Source organism: Phyllobates terribilis, unplaced genomic scaffold (assembly GCF_046119375.1).
Source record: "Phyllobates terribilis strain yellow unplaced genomic scaffold, ASM4611937v1 Scaffold_7__3_contigs__length_470593459, whole genome shotgun sequence".
Lineage (NCBI taxonomy): Eukaryota > Metazoa > Chordata > Amphibia > Anura > Dendrobatidae > Phyllobates > Phyllobates terribilis.
Window position 1 is genome coordinate 267,902,800 of NW_027362767.1, and position 26,811 is coordinate 267,929,610.

At 43.8% G+C, this 26,811-nt stretch overlaps 3 protein-coding genes across 10 annotated transcripts in view; 1 reads left to right on the plus strand and 2 right to left on the minus strand.

Moving 5' to 3' along the window:
- Nucleotides 1–167: 167 nt before the first annotated feature.
- On the minus strand, nt 168–13,051 carry PRRT1B (proline rich transmembrane protein 1B). 4 transcript variants are annotated; one of them, XM_073640685.1, is made up of 5 exons: nt 12,486–12,737; nt 7,384–7,552; nt 4,400–4,731; nt 2,450–2,581; nt 168–1,392 (listed from the first exon to the last, which is right to left on the minus strand). In XM_073640685.1, the coding sequence occupies exons 2-5, from the start codon at nt 7,388–7,390 to the stop codon at nt 1,246–1,248; spliced, it is 618 nt and encodes a 205-aa protein (XP_073496786.1). In that variant the 5' UTR covers nt 7,391–7,552; nt 12,486–12,737; the 3' UTR covers nt 168–1,245. The 4 variants fall into 4 exon arrangements, with proteins under 4 accessions (XP_073496786.1, XP_073496784.1, XP_073496787.1 ...); XM_073640683.1 differs by lacking the exons at nt 7,384–7,552; nt 12,486–12,737 and adding an exon at nt 12,948–13,051; XM_073640686.1 differs by lacking the exon at nt 7,384–7,552 and having other exon boundaries at nt 12,675–12,812.
- Nucleotides 13,052–17,390: 4,339 nt separating this feature from the next.
- Nucleotides 17,391–24,251, plus strand: UCK1 (uridine-cytidine kinase 1). The gene is made up of 7 exons (XM_073640687.1): nt 17,391–17,628; nt 19,313–19,472; nt 19,576–19,672; nt 19,863–20,005; nt 21,867–21,961; nt 22,425–22,473; nt 22,551–24,251. Exons 1-7 carry the CDS (start codon nt 17,539–17,541, stop codon nt 22,730–22,732), a joined length of 816 nt encoding a protein of 271 aa, XP_073496788.1. The 5' UTR covers nt 17,391–17,538; the 3' UTR covers nt 22,733–24,251.
- Nucleotides 24,252–24,920: 669 nt separating this feature from the next.
- POMT1 (protein O-mannosyltransferase 1) overlaps nt 24,921–26,811 on the minus strand; it is a 35,681-nt gene continuing 33,790 nt past the window's right edge. For all 5 annotated transcript variants that reach the window (XM_073640693.1, XM_073640691.1, XM_073640688.1 and 2 more), the window contains 3 exons: nt 25,755–25,881; nt 25,487–25,664; nt 24,921–25,414 (listed from right to left, as the gene is read on the minus strand). In XM_073640693.1, the coding sequence (XP_073496794.1) occupies nt 25,243–25,414; nt 25,487–25,664; nt 25,755–25,881 (477 nt within the window). In that variant the 3' untranslated portion in view covers nt 24,921–25,242. The remainder of the gene's footprint in view (nt 25,415–25,486; nt 25,665–25,754; nt 25,882–26,811) is intronic.

The window sequence follows — 26,811 nt, forward strand, 5'->3', positions numbered from 1 at the left end:
TTTTGCTCTGATGCAGCAATACAAATAATAAAAAAAAGACCCTATGCACACCTGGGACCCCACAAACACGGAACCTGCACTTTCAAGTAAAGCACATGGACTTCTACGGTGTAAAGATCAGTTGGGACAAGCTGCACGTTCATATTTAAAAAAAAAATAGAGAAATGGAAACTTGAATAAATCTTTTATGTATTGGCGGCATTTTTAATAAAAAAATTAATATGGATCTATGATACACTGGTGTGAATGAGCCCTGAGCACACTGATGGCCATGGCTATTTTTTTCAAAGGGGAAAGAAACCTGATTAATTTAAATCAAAAGTTTTCCCTGTGTCTTGTGTTTTACCAGAGCCTGATATATTGGATGGCCGACTGAGCTGCCAAAACTGGTCAGAATAGGATGTGATCGGAAACTAGACTAATGGATGTGCCAATAGTTCCATTGAAGTCTATGGGTCCACAAGCTTTTTCTAAAATTTGAATAGTGTGGGGTATGTTAACTGTGGAAAAGAAACTGTAAACCTAACAAGCTCCCGTGTCTGGCTGTAAAGCAACTTCTTGCAGCAACAGAACTCTCTTGTTGCTGCTTCGCCCCCTTAAGCATCATCCCTCCCTTGTCTGAGCAGATCTACCCCATCCCCTGAGCTTAAATGCAATGGGAATTAGGTGTTAAGCCTTGACTTGCCGCTCTGTGGTGCTCCAGTGTACAATCCTAGTGCAGTATATTTGCCAATGTATCTGCCTGGGTCACATCTAAAACGTTGATATTCGTTTCATAAGTCTCCCCTAAGTTTATTTCCACCACCCTGTTGTCGAAGTTCATATCTATTCCAGTAGGTGTCGCTCTCTGATTGCTCTTATTTTACACTCGCCCTCATTAGTTATTACATAAATGTAGAAAGGTTTGAAATTCTCCAACTCTTTTTTTTCCAAGTACTTAGCTTGGTGTCGGTGAATGGAAACCTGCCATCGGATTGCACCTAATCGTTCTTGCAGCTAATTAATTTGTTATGATGCTTCCAGCCTTTTAAGCAGCATCGAGAACATTCACTAACGGCAAGCCGAGATCTTTAGTTTAGTCTATAATTCCAAGTAAAAATAAAATGGAGAAAGATGTAAAAAAAAAAAAAAAAAGCTGTGTTGTATTTAGTTTTGTACATATACACATAGCGGTATGACGGATCATCCTGGGTCAGCAGGGCGAAGGCGGATAGTCTCTGTGGAAGGTTCTTATTACAGTTCTCATCATAAGAAGATGGTCACCACCACGTATATGATCCAGCTGACTGAGATAAAGACCCCAAAGAGCAGACTGAAGAGGACGAGGGAGCGAGCCCGGCGGGAGGACTCCTGAGCCTGCAGGATGTCGCCTCTGCTTAGCGCTGAGCGGGTCTGGAGGAGAAAGACACAAGTGGGTGATACTGGGCTGTTCACAGTGCTCTGCTACATGACTATATATAACAGTGGTGTCAAATCCCACCAAGGACCACATCTGCACGGAGTTAGTATGTTCTCCCCGTGTGTGCTTTTCTTCCCTGTTCTCCCTTTTCCTTAGACATACTGATAGGGAATTTGTGAGCCCCATTGGGGACAGCGATGATGTCTGTAAAGCGCTGTGGAACATGATAGTGCTATATAAGCAATGCATAATAAATAAATAATGTAAGAAAATTGATGATGGTTTCCACTTGAAGCAGTGCACTCTGGGTGTTACGAGTGAAGGGTCATAGTCTGCTATATATGTATATGTCATAATGTGTAAGCTAAACCAATTTGCCCCACAGCAGGACGCCACGAGGCATCTAGTATTGAGCAGATCTATCAACAGCAGCTTGCTGACTGCTTCCAGGTAAAATGCAGAATCCACATGATAGGTAATAATCAAAGTCTGGGCATTCTGAGTTATTTGGGGGCATCATAATGACCAGAGGGCATGTAATAAAAGGTGCGGCTTGTCAGGACCGGGCACATCTATATATTATGGGGATCAACCATTATATTTAGTGGGTGCTCTGTATTCCTTAATTCGCCCTAGCTGCCAGATTCTTCTACCACTAGGGGAACCTGATAAGGGGCTGGGGTTGTCAAACTGAACAGTCCCTTTAAGACCCATGATAACGAGTCATTATGGGGTTAATGCCTCCAGTGGGTCGGCCCATATCCCATTTCTGCCATTAATATTACATGTAGTACATTATTCCTCTGCGTCTGCTCTTTCCGTGCTGAATAATTAACGTCTGGTCTGTGATTTGCTTGGTGCTGCATTTGGCGGAGCAGTCAGCAAATATCTCTGGACCGGGATTCAAAAGGTTTCTCCTTTATTGACTCTGATCGCAGTACTTTGCTTCTTGTGGGGGCGGCTTCACCATGGCGAGCTCAGTGTCAAAATGAGGGTCCTCTTTAAGGCGACTCAAAATGGGTATGGGTCCGGCACACGCCTGTATCTTACCTCATGAGAATAGACCACAGCGATGATTCCCGTCAGGAAGCAGCAGAAAAACGTGACTAGCACCGACTCCACCATGTAGTCCTTAGTCCTCGCTTCCGGCTGCGGAGGCGGCATCCCCAGCGAGCTGTCGCTCTGCAGAGAAGCAATGGCGGCATCAGCAAAACCCCATAAATGTGGAAAAGTATCGCTCGTCAACATAAAAAATGGCGCAACATTTTTCTATTTATTGGGGCATGGAATAATATGGACAATAGGGGGGCTTTGCATAGGTTAATGGGATGGAGGGGGCACAGGATCCTTTTTCGGCATTAATAATTCACGCTCTTTGAGGACAAGGAGCTGAAGCGAAGCTGGCGCCGAGATCCTATTACTCCATACGTCTTAAGGAAGATGCGTGATTAACCCTTCATGTACCTGAGGTGCAAACAAATCTGATGATGTAACTTTTATAAATGAATGCCAATGGGGGGCGGCCATAATGGATCCTGCATCCGGGGAAATTACATTGATGAATGACATCCAGCATTGAACGATCATGGCTGCCATGTTGGATCCAGATTTAAACCATTAGTTCGGGCACGTACAGCAAATATAAAGTCTACACACACCTGATAAAATCCCAGGTTTTTGTCATGTAAGAATAATTTTGTCACGAAGAATAATTTCAGAACGTTTGTCGTCTATATTCTTTACAAATCCATTGAGAAACAAACTGAAATAAAACTAAAATAATGCGGTTGCGTAAGTGTGAGCACCCTCCTATAATTGGGGATGTAGTTGTGTTTAGAATAAGCCGATCACAATTTACCCTCATGTTACATAGTAGTCTGTGCATGGTCGTCGTCATTTACAGGGATTCTGATAAACCCCAGAGAAAGTTTAGTGAAATTATGAAAAGTGGTCCAGGAGACTGCAAACAGGCTGAGAGCAACATTAAAGGAGCTGCAGGAATTTCTGGCAAGTACTGATTGTGTTCTGTAAGTGAAAATCTCCCAAATTCATCATATGTCTGGCCTGTGGGCTTGGGGGGCAAGACAGAAGCTTTTTCATACAAAGAAGAATATCCATGCTGGCTATGTGTTGCAGGAACTGACATTAAATTGTCCAAAAGCAGGAAACGTGTTATGTCTGATGGGACAGAAAGAAAACTTTTTGGCTATAATCCTTAATAGTGTAAAGCCAACACTGCGCATCACCAGAAAATCACCATCCCCGCAGTGAGGCATGGTGGAGGCAGGATTGTGCTTTGGGGCTGTTTTTCAGCAGATGGAACTGGGGCTTTGGTCAAGGTGGAGGGAATGATGAACAGTCCAAATATCAGACTATTTTACAACAAAACCTTTTTAGCCTGTGCTAAAGAAATGAAGAGGAATTTCACCTTGCAGCATGACGGCCCTAACCGACCTCCAAATCACCCAAAAATGGCTTCACCAGAAGAGGATGGAAGTTCTGGAATTGCCGAGCCTCAGGCCTGAACCCAAGTGACAATCTGTGGTGACCTGAAGAGGGTGCTGTACACTGGAGATGCCCCCGCAATCTGACAGATTTGGAGTTACTACAAGAAGGAGTGGGCAAAGCTCTCCCATTCTAGATGTGCTGTGCTGATAGACTGTGACCCAAAAAGACTGATTGTTGCCAGAAATTGCCAAGGGACTGCAACAAAGTATAGTTTAAGGGTGTGCAGATTTATGGAACCATATTATTTTACTTCTTTATTTTTCTTTTTCCACCCAAAAAAATTTCAATTTCTTTCTCAGTGGATTATTACAGATCATGGGTGATCTTAAAGAAGGTAAAAAAAGAGAAATTTTTCTTCTTGGTAGGATTTTTTACATGTCAAAACCCTGGTATTTAACTGAGGTGTGTTTTGACTTTTTATATCCACTGTGTGTTGGTGGTCATGCGGCTACAGCAGGCACAGATGTAAGGGCGGTTCCTCTGCACTCTTACCATGATATAGGGGTACGATCCAGGCGGCAGGTTCTGCTGAGTGTACACATTGGACAGGGTGGGCCCAGATTGGTAGTAGACGGGCATGTTCCCTGAGAAGTTTGCTTGATAACTTGGATACAGGAGATGGGCGATCTTTGGGTCAGGGGGGGAATAAGGTGGGGGGTCTCCGACAAATCCGCTGTTCTCTATTCCTTTAGGCTCCTCTGACGACTCCTTGGGCTGCACCAATGTCGGGATGCTTCCCGGAGTGTTAGCTCTTTGGCTCATTTCTGCCGCAGCGCCGCTGCCCTCCACTTCCTCTTGGATGGCTACCTCCATTTCTGCAGATCCTAAAAAAATCAAGGGCACAGTCATTAGTATCACAACCATGAGAACAGTGTCAGGCAATCCTCAGAGTTTATAGTCTCTGCTGTCCTGATGGTTTGCTACATTGTATCAGTCTCATTCTAGTATTTGAATCTACACAGAAATGTGCCATTGACTGACAGCAATGAGATGTATCGCACTGGAACTGAATGCACAAAATGTCTGAAAGTTTTCCATCTCTCACTGTTTTTAAGATCTGCTTCCTGTCAGTGAATAGAAATATCATTACTTTCCATCATGCAGATCTAATACTTCTCTCTGCAGAGCGTTGCTACAATTAGGGCGCAGTCAGACAGCTGTATAACACTGACCATGATCGCAGTGCAGCGCTCGGACTGGCCGGCGGCTCTCCTGACTAGAGCGTGACAGCTGAATGTACAGTAGCATGTAAAAGTTTGAGCACCCAGGTCAAAATTACTGTTTATTATGAACCGTTAAAGGAGTATTCCCATCTCCAAGATCCTATCCCAATATGTAGTAGGTGTAATAATAATATTAGCAAATACCTCCAATTAGAAATGTAGTATAGTTTTTTTTGATTCGCTATCTCTTTCCTCATGTGCAAGACCTTAGGTATCCATAGTTATGACCACTAGCAACTAGCTGTCACTATATCAGTGGTCGTAACCATGGATACCTAAGGTCCTGCAATGCCTGCACATGAGGAAAGAGACATAGCAAATCAGAAAAACTATAGTACATTTTTAATTGGAGATATTTGCTAATATTATTATTATTATTATTATTATTATTATTATTAAACCTACTACATATTGGGATGGGATCTTGGAGATGGGAATACCTCTTTAAGCAAGTTGAAGATTAAATGATCTGTAAAAGGCCTAAAGTTAAAGATGACACATTTCCTTAGTGTATTAGGCAAAAAAAAAATAGTCTGTCATGTATTTATAAAAAAAAAAAAAATGGGCTGATGCAATAGTTCGGGGCACCCTTGGAGATTTGTGTGCTCAGATAACTTTTACCAATGTTTTAGACCTTAATTAGCCTGTTAGGGTTATGATTTGTTCTCTATCTTCGTTAAGAAAAGCCAGGTGATGCAAATTTCCCAGCTTTATAAAAACCCAGCCTCCTCTAACCTTGTGCCAAAAAACAGCAGCCATGGAGTCTTCTAAGCCGCTGCCTAGCACTGAAAATGGTGGAAGCAAAGCGTTTTCAAGTTGCTCTTTCCTCAGTTTGAAATGTAATTAAGACATGGTAGTTAGCAGGAACAATGGAGGTCAAAATAAGGTCTGGAAGACCAAGCAACATTTCAGTGAGAGCTGCTCATAGGATTGCTAGAGAGGCAAATCAGAAAACCCGCTTGACTGCGAAAGACGTTTAGAAAGATTTAGCAGACTCTGGAGTTGTGGTACATTGTTCTACTGTTCAGAGACACCTGCACAAATATGGCCTTCATGGAAGAGTCATCAGAAGAAAACCTGTCCTGCGTCCTCACAATAAAATTCAGGATGTATGCAAAACAACATCTAAACAAGGCTGATGCATTTTGGAAACAAGTCCTGTGGACCGATGGGGCTAAAATAGAACTCTGGCCACAATGATCAAAGATATGTGTGGAGAAAAAAGGGCACATAATTTTAGGAAAAGAACATCTCACCAACCATTAAGCATGGGGGTAGATCAATCATGCTTTGGGGTTGTGTTGCAGCCAATGGCACGGGGAACTTTTCACGGGTAGAGGGAAGAATGGATTCAATGAAATTTCAACAATTTCTTGATGCAAACATAACACCATCTGTAAAAAAGCTGAAGTTGAAAAGAGGATGGCTTCTACAAATGGATAATGACCCTAAACACGACCTCAAAAGGCGCAAGCTGAAGGTTTTACAAATACCCTCACAGTCCACTGATCTGAACATCATTGAAAATCTGTGGGTAGACCCCAAAATAGCAGTGCATGCAAGACGACCCAGAAATCTCACAGAACTGGAAGAATTTTCCAAGGAAGAATGGATGAAAGACTCTTGGCTACCTACAAAAAGTGTTTACAGGCTGTGATACTTTCAAAAGGGGGCGCTACTAGGTACTGACCATGCAGGGTGCCCAAAATGTTTGCATCAGCCCATTTTCCTTTTTAAAATGTAAAAGATGAAGGAAAAATAAATACATTTTATATATGTGTGTGTGCGCGTGTATGTGTATGTATGTATGTATGTGTGTATATATATATATATATATATATATATATATATATATATATATATAAAATTATAATTTCTTTGCCTAAAATACAAGGGGAATGTGTCATCTTTAACTTGAGCCCTTTTAGAGATGATTTCATCTTCAACTTGATTAACTATTCGTAATACCAGTAATTGTGACCAGTGGTGCCCAAACTTTTACATGCCACTGTATTTTTAGTATTTCTATTTCTACCACTCGGACTGGGCAATCCTCTGAACACATCAGTCTCTCCCCTGCTCTGATGGTTTGTTACAGTGCATCAGTCTGGAGTTGCAATTTGTTTAGCTACAGACCAGATACAAACCCTCATCTATGAGAAGCAATAGGAAATATTGTCAGCCCTCTGATATTAATAGCAATGTCTTCATTCGGTGTCAGCAAGCAGAATTTTTGAAAGTGTCAGAACTTACTCTTCATGCCGTTTCCATCTTGAGGTTGTGACTTTTTCGCTTTGTTCTTTGTCGCTTCCCTGTGGCGTGCAGCTCTGACAGTGGTAGTAACTTTCTATGGCCGCTACCTTTGCTCTCAGGACGGGTTATTTTCGCTGCTCTGCTGATATTTTTGCTGTTTGTTCTCCTGCTGTTTGCGTTGTATAAACACGAGTGACTGCTTTCCACGAGATGTGATTCATGTTTACAGTAAAGACTCCGGGTGTGCGCCAAAGGGCGAACTGCATGAACCGCAATTACTTCTCTGCCAGGAAATCGCATCGCTGCAATTCCATCATTTACTGCCACCAGATTGCAGTGACTTGCATTAGAGCAGGGGTCAGCAACCCGAAACACTCCAGCTGCTGTGAAACTACAATTCCCAGCATGCCCGACAGCCTGCAGAACGATTCCAGCCTAATATTTGCTGGGATTATCATTGTTAGTAGAGATACAGGATCAGTGGAGAGTTACATAATCCAGTATAATCTCTGCACCTCGCCTTATGTTTAGTTTTCCTCGGGTATAAAGTGTCTCATGAGTCACCAGAGGAAGAGAACTTGTTTCTTCACAGAAGCAAAAAATCATCAATTTATTCTGGTCATTTACCCATTTACATATCCTGTTCTGGGTCCGCATCATACAGCACAGTGCTAGACAATTACGAGTTAAATAACTACAACAATAACTACAACAATACAATAATACTGCCCCTTCTGTACAAGAATGTAACTGCTATAACACTGCTACTATGTACAAGAATATAACTGCTATAATACTGCCCCTATGTACAAGAATATAACTGCTATAATACTGCCCCTATGTACAAGAATATAAGTACTATAATACTGCTCCTATGTACAAGAATATATCTACTATAATACTGCCCCCTATGTATAAGAATATAACTACTATAATACCGCTCCTATGTACAAGAATATAACTAATATAATACCGCCCCCTATGTACAAGAATATAACTACTATAATACTGCCTCCTATGTACAAGAATATAACTACTATAATACTGCTCCTATGTACAAGAATATAACTACTATAATACTGCCTCCTATGTACAAGAATATAACTACTATAATACTGCTCCTATGTACAAGAATATAACAACTATAATACTGCCTCCTATGTACAAGAATATAACTACTATAATACTGCCCCCTATGTACAAGAATATAACTACTATAATACTGCCCCCTATATACAAGAATATAACTACAATAATACTGCCCCCTATGTACAAGAATATAACTACTATAATACTGCCCCTATGTACAAGAATATAACTACTATAATACTGCCCCCTATGTACAAGAATATAACTACTATAATACTGCCCCTATGTACAAGAATATAACTACTATAATACTGCCCCTATGTACAAGAATATAACTACTATAATACTGCCCCCTATGTACAAGAATATAACTACTATAATACCGCCCCTATGTACAAGAATATAACTACTATAATACTGCTCCTATATACAAGAATATAACTACAATAATACTGCCCCCTATGTACAAGAATATAACTACTATAATACTGCCCCTATGTACAAGAATATAACTACTATAATACTGCCCCCTATGTACAAGAATATAACTACTATAATACTGCCCCTATGTACAAGAATATAACTACTATAATACTGCTCCCTATGTACAAGAATATAACTACTATAATACTGCTCCTATGCACTAGAATATAACTACTATAATACTGCCCCCTATGTACAAGAATATAACTACTATAATACCGCCCCCTATGTACAAGAATATAACTACTATAATACTGCTCCCTATGTACAAGAATATAACTACTATAATACCGCTTCCATGTACAAGAATATAACACCGCCCCTACGTACAAGAATATAACTGCTATAATACTGCCCCCTATGTACAAGAATATAACTACTATAATACTGCCCCCTATGTACAAGAATATAACTACTATAATACTGCCCCTATGTACAAGAAGATAACTGCTATAATACTGCTCATATGTACAAGAATATAACTACTATAATACTGCTCCCTATGTACAAGAATATAACTACTATAATACTGCTCCTATGCACTAGAATATAACTACTATAATACTGCCCCCTATGTACAAGAATATAACTACTATAATACTGCCCCCTATGTGCAAGAATATAACTACTATAATACTGCCCCCTATGTACAAGAATATAACTACTATAATACTGCCCCCTATGTACAAGAATATAACTACTATAATACTGCCCCCTATGTACAAGAATATAACTACTATAATACTGCTCCCTATGTACAAGAATATAACTACTATAATACTGCCCCCTATGTACAAGAATATAACTACTATAATGCTGCCCCCTATGTACAAGAATGTAACTACTATAATACTGCCCCCTATGTACAAGAATATAACTACTATAATACTGCCCTCTATGTACAAGAATATAACTACTATAATACTGCTCCCTGTGTACAAGAATATAACTACTATAATACTGCTCCCTATATACAAGAATATAACTACTATAATACTGCCCCCTGTGTACAAGAATATAACTACTATAATACTGCCCTCTGTGTACAAGAATATAACTACTATAATACTGTCCCTATGTACAAGAATATAACTACTATAATACTGCCCCTGTGTACAAGAATATACTATAATACTGCTCCCTATGTACAAGAATATAACTACTATAATACTGCCCCTATGTACAAGAATATAACTACTATAATACTGCCCCCTATGTACAAGAATATAACTACTATAATACTGCCCCCTATGTACAAGAATATAACTACTATAATACTGCCCCCTATGTACAAGAATATAACTACTATAATACTGCCCCCTATGTACAAGAATATAACTACTATAATACTGCTCCCTATATACAAGAATATAACTACTATAATACTGCCCTCTATGTACAAGAATATAACTACTATAATACTGCCCTCTATGTACAAGAATATAACTACTATAATACTGCCCCCTATGTACAAGAATATAACTACTATAATACTGCCTCCTATGTACAAGAATATAACTACTATAATACTGCCCACTATGTACAAGAATATAACTACTATAATACTGCCCCCTATGTACAAGAATATAACTACTATAATACTGCTCCCTGTGTACAAGAATATAACTACTATAATACTGCTCCCTATATACAAGAATATAACTACTATAATGCTGCCCCCTGTGTACAAGAATATAACTACTATAATACTGCCCCCTATGTACAAGAATATAACTACTATAATACTGCTCCCTATATACAAGAATATAACTACTATAATACTGCCCCTATGTACAAGAATATAACTACTATAATACTGCCTCTATGTACAAGAATATAACTACTATAATGCTGCCCTCTATGTACAAGAATATAACTACTATAATACTGCCCCTGATGTACAAGAATATAACTACTATAATACTGCCCCCTATGTACAAGAATATAACTACTATAATACTGCTCCCTATATACAAGAATATAACTACTATAATACTGCCCCTATGTACAAGAATATAACTACTATAATACTGCCTCTATGTACAAGAATATAACTACTATAATGCTGCCCTCTATGTACAAGAATATAACTACTATAATACTGCCCCCTATGTACAAGAATATAACTACTATAATGCTGCCCCCTATGTACAAGAATATAACTACTATAATGCTGCCCCCTATGTACAAGAATATAACTACTATAATACTGCCCCTATGTACAAGAATATAACTACTATAATACTGCCCCCTATGTACAAGAATATAACTACTATAATACTGCCCCTATGTACAAGAATATAACTACTATAATACTGCCCCCTATGTACAAGAATATAACTACTATAATACTACCCCTATATACAAGAATATAACTACTATAATACTGCTCCTATATACAAGAATATAACTACTATAATACTATCCCCTATGTACAAGAATATAACTACTATAATACTGCCCCCTATGTACAAGAATATAACTACTATAATACTACCCCTATATACAAGAATATAACTACTATAATACTGCTCCTATGTACAAGAATATAACTACTATAATACTGCCCTCTATGTACACATTACTTTCCTCCTCACTTGCTATCAGTGATTATTATAGTTATTATCTCTGATTCCCAGTAGATAATATGAAGTGATTGTCTGCCTTGTGTTTGACGGGAGAAGTGATAAAACATGGAGGAGAGATTTCTGCAGGTACTGAGAAGTGTAAACCTTTCACCTTGTATAGCGGCCACATAGGTGAAGGAGAATTCTATTTTATAGGCTCATACTGGAAGATGGAAACAAGGGACGACATGTGAAATCATGATTTTATAACACCAATGAAATGCAGTTCTGTAGCAATGACTGTAGGACAGGTGAGTACAATCTATTACTCTCTGTTATCAGCCATTACTGGGGAGAGGTGACTGTAGGACAGGTGAGTACAATCTATTACTCCCTGTTATCAGCCATTACTGGGGAGAGGTGACTGTAGGACAGGTGAGTACAATCTATTACTCCCTGTTATCAGCCATTACTGGGGAGAGGTGACTGTAGTGCTTTTAATGGGACTAAGAAAAGGAGTTGTTGAACACTCCCTGCCCCCATGACAACTACTGTGTGTCACTTATGTCCAGTGATGTCACTTCTGAGCTTATAATTGTCAGACATCAGAAAACCTCTAGTTGTCGGTAAGATCTGTAATCACCGAGCCCATTCACCGCCCATAGCTGCAGTTTTTAGGGTGAACTTTCCTGTATGTTAGAGGGCAGCATCAGAAGCTATTGCACATTTGATCTGGGAATGCTGGGAGCTGTAGTTCAGCATGGCTGCGGAGCTGGGATCAGAACGCTTCTTCCAGTGATGACATTGTGTCATGCTGCTCCATTACATCTATTTCCTAGCTGACAACTCCAGGGTTGTCAGATATACAATATAAGTAGCTGATCTTAGCTGGTGATAGCACTGGTCAGTTTTGGCCTAAGAGCTTGCACTCTCCCCGCACAGCTGATGCGCCCCATGCTGTACCTGTAGTAGCCATGGTCCCAGCGTCTCTGCTCACTTTGACCAGGACTTGGAGCGACTTCTGCTGAGGGTTCTCCTCCTCTTGTCATTAATCCTCTTGGTCACCATCCCGGCTCATCGTGACTTGTGCCCACCCTGCTGCCCCGCGCTCTGCCCTCGCACCTTGCAGTATCCGTCCTGTCTGCTCCTTACCCTCCTTCTCTCTCTTGCTCTCCCTCAGGTCTCAGTTTCCTGCTCTCGCCTCCTTATTAATAATTGACAAATCTGTTTGCGGAAGGCTGTGCAAATAGCTCAGCTCCTGGTGCTGATTTCACAGGAAGGCTGGCAGTACCATCTTACTCAATGCCATGATGGTGCAAAGGGATAGCTGCGTGGTACGGGGTTGTCACCATTGCCCCATGTTTGTGAGGGTCAGATTAATCGCTAACCAGGATACAAGCTGTGAGGAGCGGAGATGCCACTTACCTGGCGGGGTTGTGGGTGACTCGGGCATGAACCTTGATACAGCAGTGCCAACTGCCCGCTCAACTCTGCTGTATCATGACCTATAGAAATCCACTGAGCCCAGAGAATAGGATCAAAGTCTGGGTGCAGTTTTGATCCAGATTGTGCCAAAAATGTGAAGGCCACGTGGCAGGTTCTCGTACCCTTAACCTTAGGTGCCCATTGCCCAGATCCTCCAGGTCGTCCTCGCTGAGGGGGTATGCGCCAACATCGGGCCATGCAGGGAGGAATCTCCTATTAAAAAGTTACAGCACTTCTCACTATAAGGGCTCGCTCACACCACAGTATACATCGGCTGAGTGTGCTCTGATGTTTTATCGGCCAGCACTCGGCCCAGTGTTATACTACGAGGCAGCTCAGATTTCATACTGAATTGGCATAGGAGAACAATCACAGCATGCTGCAAGTGCATCTGATAATCAGTCTATGGCTTCATGTAAAACATCGGACTGCATTCAGATGTCATCAAAGTGCAGTCCGACACCCGCGGGTACAGATGATGGAGAAATTAAAGGGAATCTGTCACCACTTTGGAGCTATCAGACCTCTACTATGGGCATACAGGTGATAGAAATGTGAATCTACACTTACCAGTAAGGCCCATATTAGAGGTCTACTTGCTTTGTAATAATATTTTATTAAATTTGTTTTGACAAGCTTAGTGTCCGGGGCACGCGAAGAAATCCCCCCGTCAGCTTCATTTCCAAACACCCCCCCCCCTATCCACGTCACTGGACCTTGTAACGTGCAGTTCCCGGCCGGATCCCGCGTCTGCACAATTGACCCTGTATGGACGGCGCTCTTCTTCCTGCTGTCTGGGTAGCCTTGTGGAGCAGGAAACTTGTGCGCAGGCGCTGGGAAGGCAGAGTGACTCACTGGCGCCTGCGCACAAGTTTTCTGCTCCACAAGGATACATAGACTGCATGCAGAAGAGCACCGTCCATACAGGGGAAACAGCGCAGGCGCGGGATCCGGCCGGGAACTGCACGTCCCAGGGCCCTGTGACGTGGACGGGGGGTTTGGAAATGAAGCTAATAGGCGGGGATTTCTTCGCGTGCCCCGGACACTAAGCTTGTCAAAACGAATTTAATAAAAAGCTATTACAAAGCAAGTAGACCTCTAATATGGGCCATACAGGTAAGTATAGATTCACATTTCTATCACCTGTATGCCCATAGTAGAGGTCTGATAGGTCCCAGGGGGTGACAGATTCCCTTTAAAAGGAGTATTCCCATCTCCAAGATCCTATTCCAATATGTAGTAGGTGTAATAATATTAGCAAATACCTCCAATTAGAAATATAGTATAGTTCTTCGGATTCGCCATGTCTCTTACCCCATGTGCAGGCCTTTGCAGTAGTTTAGGTATCCATGGTTACAAATACTAACAACTAACTGTCACTATATGGTTGTAACCATGGATACCTAAGTTACTGCAATGCCTGCACATGAGATAAGCGACATAGCGAATTAGAAGAACTATACTACATTTCTAATCGGAGGTATTTGCTAATATTATTACACCTACTACATATTGGGATAGGATCTTGGAGATGGGAATACCCCTTTAAGTTCTCAGTCTTCTCCGCACCTGTGCTACAATTTTCTCATCCGAGAGAATCAGATCATACGAAGCTGACCCTGATCAGAGTTTGAGATCTGAGTGTCACTCACATAATTGACCTGATTCTTTCGCAGAGAATATATGCTCATGTGACCTTCGCCTAAAACCTTGCCTCGGTTCATCACCATTTTGAAAATCCCTGTTTGCTGTCAGTGAATGAGAATATTTTCTTGTGTTGAGACGCGCCAGAGCTGATGGTTTGTTACAGTTGTATCCCCTGTGGACTTCAGATTTTCAGCTTGCTACAATGTATTAGAGAAGGTAACAGGACAGGAGCTGAATTTGTGCTGCTGCCTGCAGGACTGCATCTCTAGTCCAGACTGTTCCTCTCGTCTAGGCTGATACATTGTAACAGACCCTCAGCTGTGAGAAGTAATAGGTCTGTTCAGGTTTTCAACCTCTGGACCTAAAAACTATTCATTGGCAGAAAAAAAGATCTTGCAGAAGGGCCATAAAAGCACATGGGGTCAAAAGAAAGCTGGGTGACGTGGGCGCATTATCTCTTCAGCTTTCATCAGGCTCTGTGCCACCCCCTGTGGGACGTTTGGTCATAGTGGTTGTCACCCAACGTTCCCAGTTCATTGTTAGGATCCCTCTGGGGTTTGTGTTTGGATTTGTCTCGAGCTCCTTGGCCGCTGACTTCCCGTCTTCCTTTAATGGCTGCCAGTCTCCTGCCAATCCTTGCCCAGTTAATCCTAGTGCTGACCTCGCTCGGTAGATGGGAATAATGGAAGTTCCCACATCCGCCGTGCCGGCTGCAGTTTGCACTAATTGCTTTCTCAAGGTCACACAGAGCTGATAAGCGGCGTCAGAACTGAGCAGCCGCTGGAATCCAGAGCAGGAACATTGACAAATGCTCCGATTTAAAGGGCAATTCCTCTGGGGCAAGTCCTTGAGTCGTTGTCTGCTGGGCGATGACTGGAGGCCGCCTGCGGGAACATTCTGCTTTCCCAGGCTCCAAAGTGACACTTCTGTCCCTCTGCCGGTCACTGGACAGTTTGGCCATTCCTTATTCTTTAAAAACTGGGTACCAACTCCACAGAGGCTCCAGTGGCAGCCATATTGATTGCCATCCAACTTTCCAGGAACAGATAGACAAAACTGAAAACCTGACAACTCCACGTATTACACTTGCTGAGGATCTATAGGGAAATAAATGGTTAGAAACCAGAATTGTCGCGGCCTGTTTGCATTTTCCATTGTGCCGCCGGTTCTAAGATCTGACCGTTTGCCCGGGCAATGCCTTCATCTCAGGCCTGGTGCTGGCACAGCTCAGATATTTATTGCTTTATGGCTTTCAGGACAGAGGAGGAGGTGAGAACAAGGCACCCTCTTAAAGGGGCAGAAAGATCAGGGTTTATCCCAATTTTCTTAGTATTTGTGCCGATCATACAGTAGCTCAACATCTCCTGTCTGGGAACGACGGATTGATTTCAGCATCTTGTACTGATCCCAAGTTACTGCTTGTTATACTCTAGACACCTCCAGAGCTGCCCTCACTATTCCGCTGCATTGTATTCACGGAATTGTAATTGTACAATGGACAGTATCTGTGTTCATAGAGAGATTCTTGGCCGAAGCATTTATACTGGATAAATGATACCATGAGAAATTAACTGCTGGATTTTGACTGCTCGCCCGAGCCGGCGCACCGTCCTGGGCTCGGGCTGCTCACCGGAGCCGGCGCACCGTCCTGGGCTCGGGCTGCTCACCGGAGCCGGCGCACCGTCCTGGGCTCGGGCTGCTCACCGGAGCCGGCGCACCGTCCTGGGCTCGGGCTGCTCACCGGAGCCGGCGCACCGTCCTGGGCTCGGGCTGCTCACCGGAGCCGGCTCACCGTCCTGGGCTCGGGCTGCTTGTGGAGTTTGAGCCATGCTGCTCTATGCAGAGTCTCAGACACTGATTAGAAGCTGAATGCTGCCACGGCGGTGACTATTGATGGTGACTGGTCGTGGCCGGCTCCAGGTTTATGCCAGCGCGCTTCTCTTGCTCGTTTTCAGTGTTTCCTCCTTGACTTCCTGAGCCATAACGGTTTTTGTTTTCCGGGTGACATTGTTGTATCTGGTCTTGCGGCGCGAGCTGCAGTTTTACCATCGTCATGGTGGGGTCCGTACGACTTTCTGATTTATTTTTCTTTCCTTTTTATGGGAGTCAAAGTGACCAAAACACTGATTCCGCCTTTTCGTTCTTTCTTTCCCATTTCAGTGTTCACAAGGTGCGAAAAATCTTCTGACCTTTCATTAGTTCAGCCCATTCTGCCCGCGCCGATAACGCAGATATTTCTGATCCAGGATCAGGGCCTGGCCAGGACCCCAGCCTTATTAATGATCTCCTCCCTGCAGCTCCTATACCCCACAGTGCGGTCCACGGCCGCCATGACAGCGCAGCCGTCTGCCTGACGTTCACTGCAGGAGGCGCCTTCCCCCATTTCTAACCTCTTAGATGCTGCAGTCAGCCATCACGGAGGCAGATAAGAGGCCGAAGTGCCGGGATCAGAGCTAGTTCCTATCACCGCCGTCATTCTGGGGTATCACAGGGCAGACCCTGCGCACAGGAGTGTCTGCACCCGCCCCTGCAGACCCCTAATAATCGAATCCCCGGTTATTTGCAGTCTTGGAGTAGTTGTAATGACCTTATTATGTTGTTGTTCATTTATTTTTAATTCTTTATAATTTTTTATTATATTTTACAAAATCTGCAGGAAATGTTATTAGAAATAAGAGGAAAAAAGGCCCCTGCCATGTCACTGTCGGCCCCGCCCCCCACGTCACGTGTCTACGCTCGTAATACCTGACTGTCATATGACCAGCGCTCCAATTCCCGGCATGCTGAGCGGTACGTGCCGTGCGTCTCTTCATGGCCGTTCTTACCCCGAGTGCTCCTGGGAGTTGTAGTCTCGGCCGCGTCCCTGTAGTTTGTTGACCTTACCATGGCTTCAGCAGGGAGCACGGAGACCCCGGAGCGTGGACACCAGAGACCCTTCCTCATCGGAGTAAGCGGCGGCACGGCCAGCGGCAAGGTGAGCGGGGGGGAGCTGCCAGTGCCAGCACGGGGTGGCCGTGGCTTGGTCTCCAGGGGCCGTGAATGACAGCCGCGACCCCCTGTGTGTTTGTGTATTCTGTGACTGCAGCGCCGCCTACCACAGGGTCCGAGGAGCTGAGATGTGAGGAGCTGCTGTAGCTGCTGGCTATTCAAGGACACTTTACAAATGCGAAAAGCTCCTGAAGCAAACAGCCCCCCAGATCTCAGCTACAGCCCCCCCAGATCTCGGCTTCTACGAGAGACTACAGGAAGCAAAACGGGCGACACCACTAGGGGGAGCTCCCTGTATACAGAGATACATGATAAGATTCTGTCTGCAGCCACCACTAGGGGGAGCTCCCTGTATACAGAGATACATGATAAGATTCTGTCTGCAGCCACCACTAGAGGAGCTCCCTGTATACAGAGATACATGATAAGATTCTGTCTGCAGCCACCACTAGGGGGAGCTCCCTGTATACAGAGATACATGATAAGATCCTGTCTGCAGCCACCACTAGGGGGAGCTCCCTGTATACAGAGATACATGATAAGATTCTGTCAGCAGCCACCCCTAGGGGGAGCTCCCTGTATACAGAGATACATGATAAGATTCTGTCAGCAGCCACCCCTAGGGGGAGCTCCCTGTATACAGAGATACATGATAAGATCCTGTCTGCAGCCACCACTAGGGGGAGCTCCCTGTATATAGAGATACATGATAATATCCTGTTGTCTGCAGCCTCCACTAGGGGGAGCTCCCTGTATACAGAGATACATAAGATTCTGGCTGGAGCCTCCACTAGGAGGAGCTCCCTGTATACAGAGATACATGATAAGATTCTGTCTGCAGCCACCACTGGGGGGAACTCCCTGCATTTATCATTCTGATCAGGGGTGCTTTTTGTATGCAGGGAGTGCTCTCCTTTGGCAGCTAAGTAAAGGGAATGTGGAGCTCTGTATTCGTAGCAGGGCTGTGGAGTCAGTAAGCCAAGACTCCTCAATTTCCCTGACTCAGACTCCACAGCCCGGCCTCACTACGGAGCGTGTACATAAAGTGCAGCACAGATTCATCTCAGCTAAAAGCCGAGATCCTTAGATCAGGAACAGAACAGACATTTATAGGACATTACATAACATTTACAGCATGTCCTGCATTGTACTACTGTACCCACTTTATTATGTATAGTAGGAATATACCAATATAATGGACACCGACTCCACACCCCTAAAGACACCTATAAATGAATGCGTACACATTTGGTTGTGGTTTTATTATTAGAGGAGAACATTAAGTATAGTTTGGAGAGCCCCTTTAACACACTGTTCAGGGGTAATGCGGCAGGAACCCCTGCAATGTTGCAGCTGCGGTACATGTTGGCGAGATCTCGGGGCCAGGAAGGGGTCAGACTTTGCCCTCTGCTCACATTGACCTCTGTTAATATGTCACTGCTCTGGAGCAACAGTATCATGTCCAGTGTCCTATGGAGAAGGATTAATTGACCTCCTGCACTGCGCCCCCCGCTGACACACAGCAGTACGGTTTCTGAACACTTAGGCTTGTAAAGTATTTTGGCCACCAGGTGGCGGCACAGTGTCTTGTATCACAGGGAGCAGACACAGGCAGTCAGTGCTGGTGGGGGTGGCCCGGTCCTCCCTGTATCATGTCTCCCTTGCTCCAGTCCACAGTCTGTGAGAAGATCATGGAGCTGCTGGGACAGAACGAGGTCGACCAGAAGCAGAGGAAGGTGGTGATACTCAGCCAGGACCGATTCTACAAGGTGCTGACCGCTGAGCAGAAAGCGCGGGCCCTGAAGGGGCAGTACAACTTCGATCACCCTGGTGGGTCCTAATGATTGGTGAAGGGGACATCCCAGGACCCTCTAGGCACTCTTCGGGGCCCCTTTCTGTGTCCACCATGTGACCATAGTGCTCCTTCTCTTAGATGCGTTTGACAATGATCTGATGTACAGGACGCTCACCAGGATCCTGGAGGGGCAGAGCGTGGACGTCCCCATGTATGACTTTGTCACTCACTCTAGGTATGGGATGGATTGGGGGGGCAGACATTGCAGCCAGCGGTGTGCCCATGAAAACACTTCATGCCCTCTGACAGCTCTGTGTTATCATGGGGTCATACCGTTCTGTAATTGTTTGTTAAGTGCCACCTTGTGGTGCAAGGCGGTATTACACCATTGTTCCGTGATGATTTATATTCTGCTGCTGCTCCAGATTACAAGAGACCACGACCGTCTACCCCGCTGATGTGCTGCTGTTTGAGGGGATTCTGGCCTTCTACAACCAGGAGATCAGGGACATGTTCCACCTGAAGCTGTTTGTGGACACAGATTCGGATGTCAGGTTGTCACGCAGGGGTAAGTGGCATCACTGGGCTGTAGATGTAGGGTGAGACCACACTGGCTTCTATTCATCCATGGCCAACACGAGTTGGTGGAGTTCCAATTGCATGTAACAAATCATCCTAATGGCCACATTTATCCCAAATGAAACACCTGACATAATAATCCATAAAAATTGTGGAAAACCTCCCTCACCTGTTGTATAATAATGTGTTAGTATTATAGTAATTATATATTCTTATACATAGGGGCAGTATTATAGTAGTTATATTCTTGTACATAGGAGCAGTATTATAGTAGTTATATTCTTGTACATAGGAGGCAGTATTATAGTAGTTATATTCTTGTACATAGGGAGCAGTATTATAGTAGTTATATTCTTGTACATAGGGAGCAGTATTATAGTAGTTATATTCTTGTACATAGGAGGCAGTATTATAGTAGTTATATTCTTGTACATAGGGAGCAGTATTATAGTAGTTATATTCTTGTACATAGGGAGCAGTATTATAGTAGTTATATTCTTGTACATAGAGGGCAGTATTATAGTAGTTATATTCTTGTACATAGGGGCAGTATTATAGTAGTTATATTCTTGTACATAGGGGGCAGTATTATAGTAGTTATATTCTTGTACATAGGGAGCAGTATTATAGTAGTTATATTCTTGTACATAGGGAGCAGTATTATAGTAGTTATATTCTTGTACATAGGGAGCAGTATTATAGTAGTTATATTCTTGTACATAGGGAGCAGTATTATAGTAGTTATATTCTTGTACATAGAGGGCAGTATTATAGTAGTTATATTCTTGTACATAGGGGCAGTATTATAGTAGTTATATTCTTGTACATAGGGGGCAGTATTATAGTAGTTATATTCTTGTACATAGGGAGCAGTATTATAGTCTTGTACATAGGAGCAGTATTATAGTAGTTATATTCTTGTACATAGGAGGCAGTATTATAGTAGTTATATTCTTGTACATAGGATGCAGTATTATAGTAGTTATATTCTTGTACATAGGGAGCAGTATTATAGTAGTTATATTCTTGTACATAGGAGGCAGTATTATAGTAGTTATATTCTTGTACATAGGGAGCAGTATTATAGTAGTTATATTCTTGTACATAGGGAGCAGTATTATAGTAGTTATATTCTTGTACATAGAGGGCAGTATTATAGTAGTTATATTCTTGTACATAGGGGCAGTATTATAGTAGTTATATTCTTGTACATAGGGGGCAGTATTATAGTAGTTATATTCTTGTACATAGGGAGCAGTATTATAGTCTTGTACATAGGAGGCAGTATTATAGTAGTTATATTCTTGTACATAGGGAGCAGTATTATAGTAGTTATATTCTTGTACATAGGGAGCAGTATTATAGTCTTGTACATAGGAGCAGTATTATAGTAGTTATATTCTTGTACATAGGAGGCAGTATTATAGTAGTTATATTCTTGTACATAGGGAGCAGTATTATAGTCTTGTACATAGGAGCAGTATTATAGTAGTTATATTCTTGTACATAGGAGGCAGTATTATAGTAGTTATATTCTTGTACATAGGAGGCAGTATTATAGCAGTTATATTCTTGTACATAGGGAGCAGTATTATAGCAGTTATATTCTTGTACATAGGGAGCAGTATTATAGCAGTTATATTCTTGTACATAGGGAGCAGTATTATAGTAGTTATATTCTTGTACATAGGGAGCAGTATTATAGTAGTTATATTCTTGTACATAGAGGGCAGTATTATAGTAGTTATATTCTTGTACATAGGGGGCAGTATTATAGCAGTTATATTCATGTACATAGGTGGGGAGTGAATTATTACTGTACATGTGTAATATGAACTATTATTTTCCAGTTTTGCGGGACATGAAGCGGGGAAGGGAGTTGGAGCAGATCCTCACTCAGTACACAACCTTCGTGAAGCCAGCATTTGAGGAATTTTCCCTCCCGGTAACATTTCTTTCTTTGACTTTACTCCAGTTCTTATGGAGGTAATGATCACGCCCTCGCGGGACACACTGCCGTAGCGATCGCCATCCGCTCCCTCGCAGGACACACTGCCGTAGCAATCGCCGTCCGCACCCTCGCGGGACGCACTGCCGTAGCGATCGCCGTCCGCACCCTCGCGGGACGCACTGCCGTAGCGATCGCCGTCCGCACCCTCGCGGGACGCACTGCCGTAGCGATCGCCGTCCGCACCCTCGCGGGACGCACTGCCGTAGCGATCGCGCGCTCGCGGGACGCACTGCCGTAGCGATCACACGGGGAGAACATACAAATTCATTGCAGGTTTCACCCTTGGTGGAATTTGAACCAAGGACCCCAGCGCTGCAGCCACTGAGCCCCCTGTTCTCCACCTCACTGCAGGGTTCCATTGCATTGTATTAGTATTTTCATTCTTTTACTTTCATAGACTAAGAAGTACGCGGATGTGATCATTCCACGGGGCGTGGATAATATGGGTGAGTCCTGATCTTTATTCTTGCAGTGCTGTTTTTGCCCACAGGGGGCGCTCACCGTTTTTCTTTTCCCTCTTCAGTGGCAATTAATCTGATCGTGCAGCACATCCAGGACATCCTGAACGGAGACATCTGTAAGTGGCAGCGCGGTTCTGTGAATGGGCGGTCGCAGAAACGAGGCTTCCCTGGCGCCGGAGAGTCGGGTGCAGTTTTGGTGTCGGGCAAACGCACGCATCGGGAGTCCAGTAGTCGGCCACACTGAGCCCCGCCTGCAGGTAGCTGACTTCATTCCCCATCATTCCACATTTTGGAGGTACTGGATGCAGGGGGGCAGCATTGGGACCAGTAAGAGCCAGGATGTTGGATTTTTATTATTTTAGAAGCATTTCTCTATGGAGAATTTTCATGATTTTCCTGGTGATCAGTGAAGATGATGGTAAGAAGAGACATTAATGAGGATGTGTGGCGCCCCCTGATGACGTGTGAACGTACTGCAGGCTCACTGCCTGATATTGAAGTGTCCAGTACTTGATGTGTTATTCCTTGTGTTGTGTCAGAAGGGATCCCCTGATCATTCATGCTGCACCCATCCCCCACTGACATGGCTGATATTTTAGTAATGCAGAATATACTTTTTCCAGAGAGCAGGCACCTTTCTATCCAATGTTATACAGCTGTAGAGAGAATGATGAGGGTTGTAGACCCGCAACTAAAAAAAAAAATATATTCTTTCAGTTCATCATTTTGATGATCTCTGCTTCCTGTTAGAATTAGACCATCCCCGTTTACCTCTAGAAGTTGAAGGTCTCCTCCTGACCTAGAATTTCCTTGCAGGTGAGGTTTGGCACAGTTATATCCAGTCTTCTTTGCACTAAAAGCCTAGGAAAGTCGGGAAAGTGTTCCCATTCACTGACAACATGCAGAGATCCTATTTTAAATTGCAAAGGAAGTTTCAGAACCGTTCAGCCCATGATACGAGGACACTCATGGCTGCAGTGGGACCGAGCTGCCTGCGCTGGTGGACAGTCCACACTGGAGAAGTAAGGTCCGCACAGACGCTTATGTCTGCCCTTCTCGGCTGTGGGTATACATATATGTATACAGTGGCCGCACGTTTCGCCCCTCTCCGATGGCAGATTTGGTACAGGAATGGTTCAGTACATGTGGATGTTTTTTCCTGCGGCCGGTGCATGTGAACCTGTGGTATGGGATGGCTTTGTCCAGCTTCCCAGGTTGTAGGTGCAGGAGGCTGTGATACAAGGAGCTGTTTGCAGCGTCATCTTCCTGCGACAGGGGAGCATCTCTACCATGTGAGCTCCCTTGCTTACAGCCCCTACTAAGTCAGCTTCTCCAGCTGTATATTCTGGACCCACCTTTATATCTCGATTGTCTTAATTTTGCACTTTATGCTTATGCACATGAGCGGACCTCTGGCAACCGTGGAGCATGCTGGGATAGTACCCTGCTGGGAGTTGGGGGTCCGCTGCTGCTGTAGATTATCCGATGCAACATTTCACAGGTCGTTTCCACATTTTTGTTGCGGCTGCTGCCTTTTACTGACAAGACGAGAGCGTGGTGATCAGTGCACTGATGGTGGTTGTAGTCCCTGATACATAATGATGCATCCGTCTGTCCAGCACTACCCGTAACCCATGACTGTTATGATTAGCGGCTGCTCCCAGCGCAGGGGGAGAGGCCATGCCTCTGTATCGAGGCGTCCTGCGCTCAGTATTATCAGCAGCTTCTGTTTGTCGATATTAAAAGGAAACTATTGTACAAAATTGCTTCTATCCCATTATTTATGACAGATCAGCTCCGTCTTAGGTTCAATACACTTCTGTTAACACTGCAAAAAATATTCAGGGTTGGACAACCTCTTTAAGTATCTGTGATTTTATATATACAGCATTTCTGCAGTCCTGTGCGCCTCCATGGTTACTGTTTAATCCTGCAATAACCATGGGGACACACTGGCCTGCACAGGAGCTGTAGACACAAAATAGTTGTATATTTTTAATCACAACTACTTGCAGAGTGAATTTCTGCTTGCTGTCAGTGAGTACAAACACCTAATAGCCTGCAGATCAGCGAGACCCTCACTGATTGCTGTAGAGACCCTTGAATGAGGAGACAGGCTATCTCTGGAATCCATATTCAGCTATATGAGCTTTCATGGCTGTGTATGCACTTCTCAGGGGTCTGCAGTGATCTGGTGCTGGACTCGGACCCTCACCTTCTGCAGACAATTAAAAGGGCCTAAAAATACACACACTGGTGCGCAGTTCAGTTACGTTGCAAGTGTATTTTGATCATTTGCATTAGATCAATAGGATCAGGTCTTATGTGCAGCTGTAAATACTTGTAGTCAGGGAATGGACTCAATGCTTGAAAATAGAAGATTACATATACGCGCCGCTGATGATGAAGTCATTCACACTGCAAACAGTACATTGTGTGAAATACCTTTATTCTCGGGGTGAGGCACAGGTTTCATAATCTCTTCAGCTGGACCAAGTGGGGTTGGAGCTTCCGCCTGTGCTTGGTGTTGCCCCCCCTGCAGTAGAGACCTCAGTACTTCAGACCTTGCTGCAGAGAGTCCAGGGTCTCCACCTCAGACCACAGCGCCATCTCCTGGGCACCTTTGCAGTGACACTCGCACTTTACTTCAGACTCCGCTTCTTCCTATCTATCGTTTGCTATCCTCCTACACACCAGGACCTCTTCTCTTACTGACACATTCAGGATGAGGGTCTTCTACCTGACCTGATATTGTCACTTTCTGATAAGAATGTCCCAAGTGTCTTTCCACCTTAAACTTCTTAACTCTTGTGGTTCCAAGGCTGGCTCCCCATAGGTGATGGGGGAGAGTTTACCAAAGATCAGGACAATGCAGGACATCCACACCAGCAGGACGGCAGTGAAGGTGTTCTGTAAGGTGTCAGATCTGGAACAGAGACCCGACATATGAGCAGAGATTGCAGAAAAGGGGGCTCAGCGCACAGCGCAAGACCCTCACCTGAGCACATGTTGGTGGACATGTTCCAGAACTGGGGGCAGCAACAGGATCTGCAGGGTCAGGGCCGGGAGGTAGTGATACAGGAAGAGGGTCTTCTCCATCAAAAAGAAGGGCAGGTAATTGACAGCCCAGCCGCCCAGGCACAATGCCCCAGTGAGCTGCAGTGTGTGCCACGTACCTGCAGAGACAACATATGGACAGGTGATGTCTAGTGATCGGGGTGGCAACACTTTGTGGGTGTTGATAGAGGACACGTCACAGCCATCACCTGGTGGAACGTCGTGGATTCTCCGGCGCTGCCGCAGCAGGTAATACAGGAAGAGGACAGTGTAAACCATGGCACCGGCATTGGCAGAATACCAGATCACCGGGTTACCCAGGAGCTGGATCTGAGCCTATAAAGAGCAAAACAGCCACCGCGTTACAATATACGGGAAAATGGATGACCAAAACGCTCCTCAAACGCGGCAGTCACAGTCAGATGAAACAAAAAGAGAACACCATAGACAATGTAGAGATTGGGAAATTATGTATTCACTCTTTTCTTATGCTTTTTTAACTATGTGGCAGACCTCACCCTCTCAGGCTGGACATTTGTGCATCTGAAGGATTCCTTAAAGGGACTGTCAGCACAGAATGGCTCTAGGATGCCAGAGCTGTCAATCAAAGAAGTGGGGTGGAGACTGGGGGAAACCAAGCAGGTGGAAAGGTGTATATAAAGGATTGACCACGTCATGATACACCGAGCGCCTGTACTTGCTTTGAACAGTCAGTCTGTGCTGACAGTCCCTTTAATCTACCCTCTGCAGGACATAGCTGTACAACCCAGGGAGGGTGTAGCCAGCCTGCTCCATTCACAGGGCGTGCCAGCTGTTTAACCACTTAAATGCTGCTGACAATCTCCAATTCCCCCCATCAAAAAAAAAGAAGTTAAAAATAGAAAAAATACATTCAGTGTCACGACATCTTAATGAGTTTGATCTATGAAAGTCTAAAATGATTCAACCCCCTACGATAAATACCTTAAAAAGAATTTAAAAAAAAAATCAAAATACCAGAATTTCCTCTTTGTTGGGGGTCATTGCACCACCCCCAATAGATGCAAAATGAAGCAGTCACAAACCATATGTACCCCGTTACCAATAAAACGTCAGCTCTGCCTGCAATAGACAACCCGCCGTACAGCCCAAATGACAGGAACATGAAAGTTACAGCTCTCAGAAAATGACGTCAAACCAAATATTTTTGTTTTGTTTTACAAGGTTCAGAATTTTTTTAAGCCACTGAAATATCAAAAAAAACAAAGATATAAAATACAAGTTTGG

Bases quoted from the DNA above. Each gene is read 5' to 3' on its own strand.
- PRRT1B (XM_073640683.1), bottom strand. From the start codon at position 12,975: ATGCCCGAGTCACCCACAACCCCGCCAG. The intron at 2,582-4,399 runs GTAAGAGTGCAG...GCTTCTCTGCAG, and splicing joins GATCGTACCCCTATATCATG to AGCGACAGCTCGCTGGGGAT. The intron at 1,393-2,449 runs GTAAGATACAGG...TTTCTCCTCCAG, and splicing joins CTGTGGTCTATTCTCATGAG to ACCCGCTCAGCGCTAAGCAG.
- UCK1 (XM_073640687.1), top strand. From the start codon at position 17,539: ATGGCTTCAGCAGGGAGCACGGAGACCCCGGAGCGTGGACACCAGAGA. The intron at 20,006-21,866 runs GTAAGTGGCATC...ATTATTTTCCAG, and splicing joins TGTCAGGTTGTCACGCAGGG to TTTTGCGGGACATGAAGCGG. The intron at 22,474-22,550 runs GTGAGTCCTGAT...TTCCCTCTTCAG, and splicing joins ACGGGGCGTGGATAATATGG to TGGCAATTAATCTGATCGTG.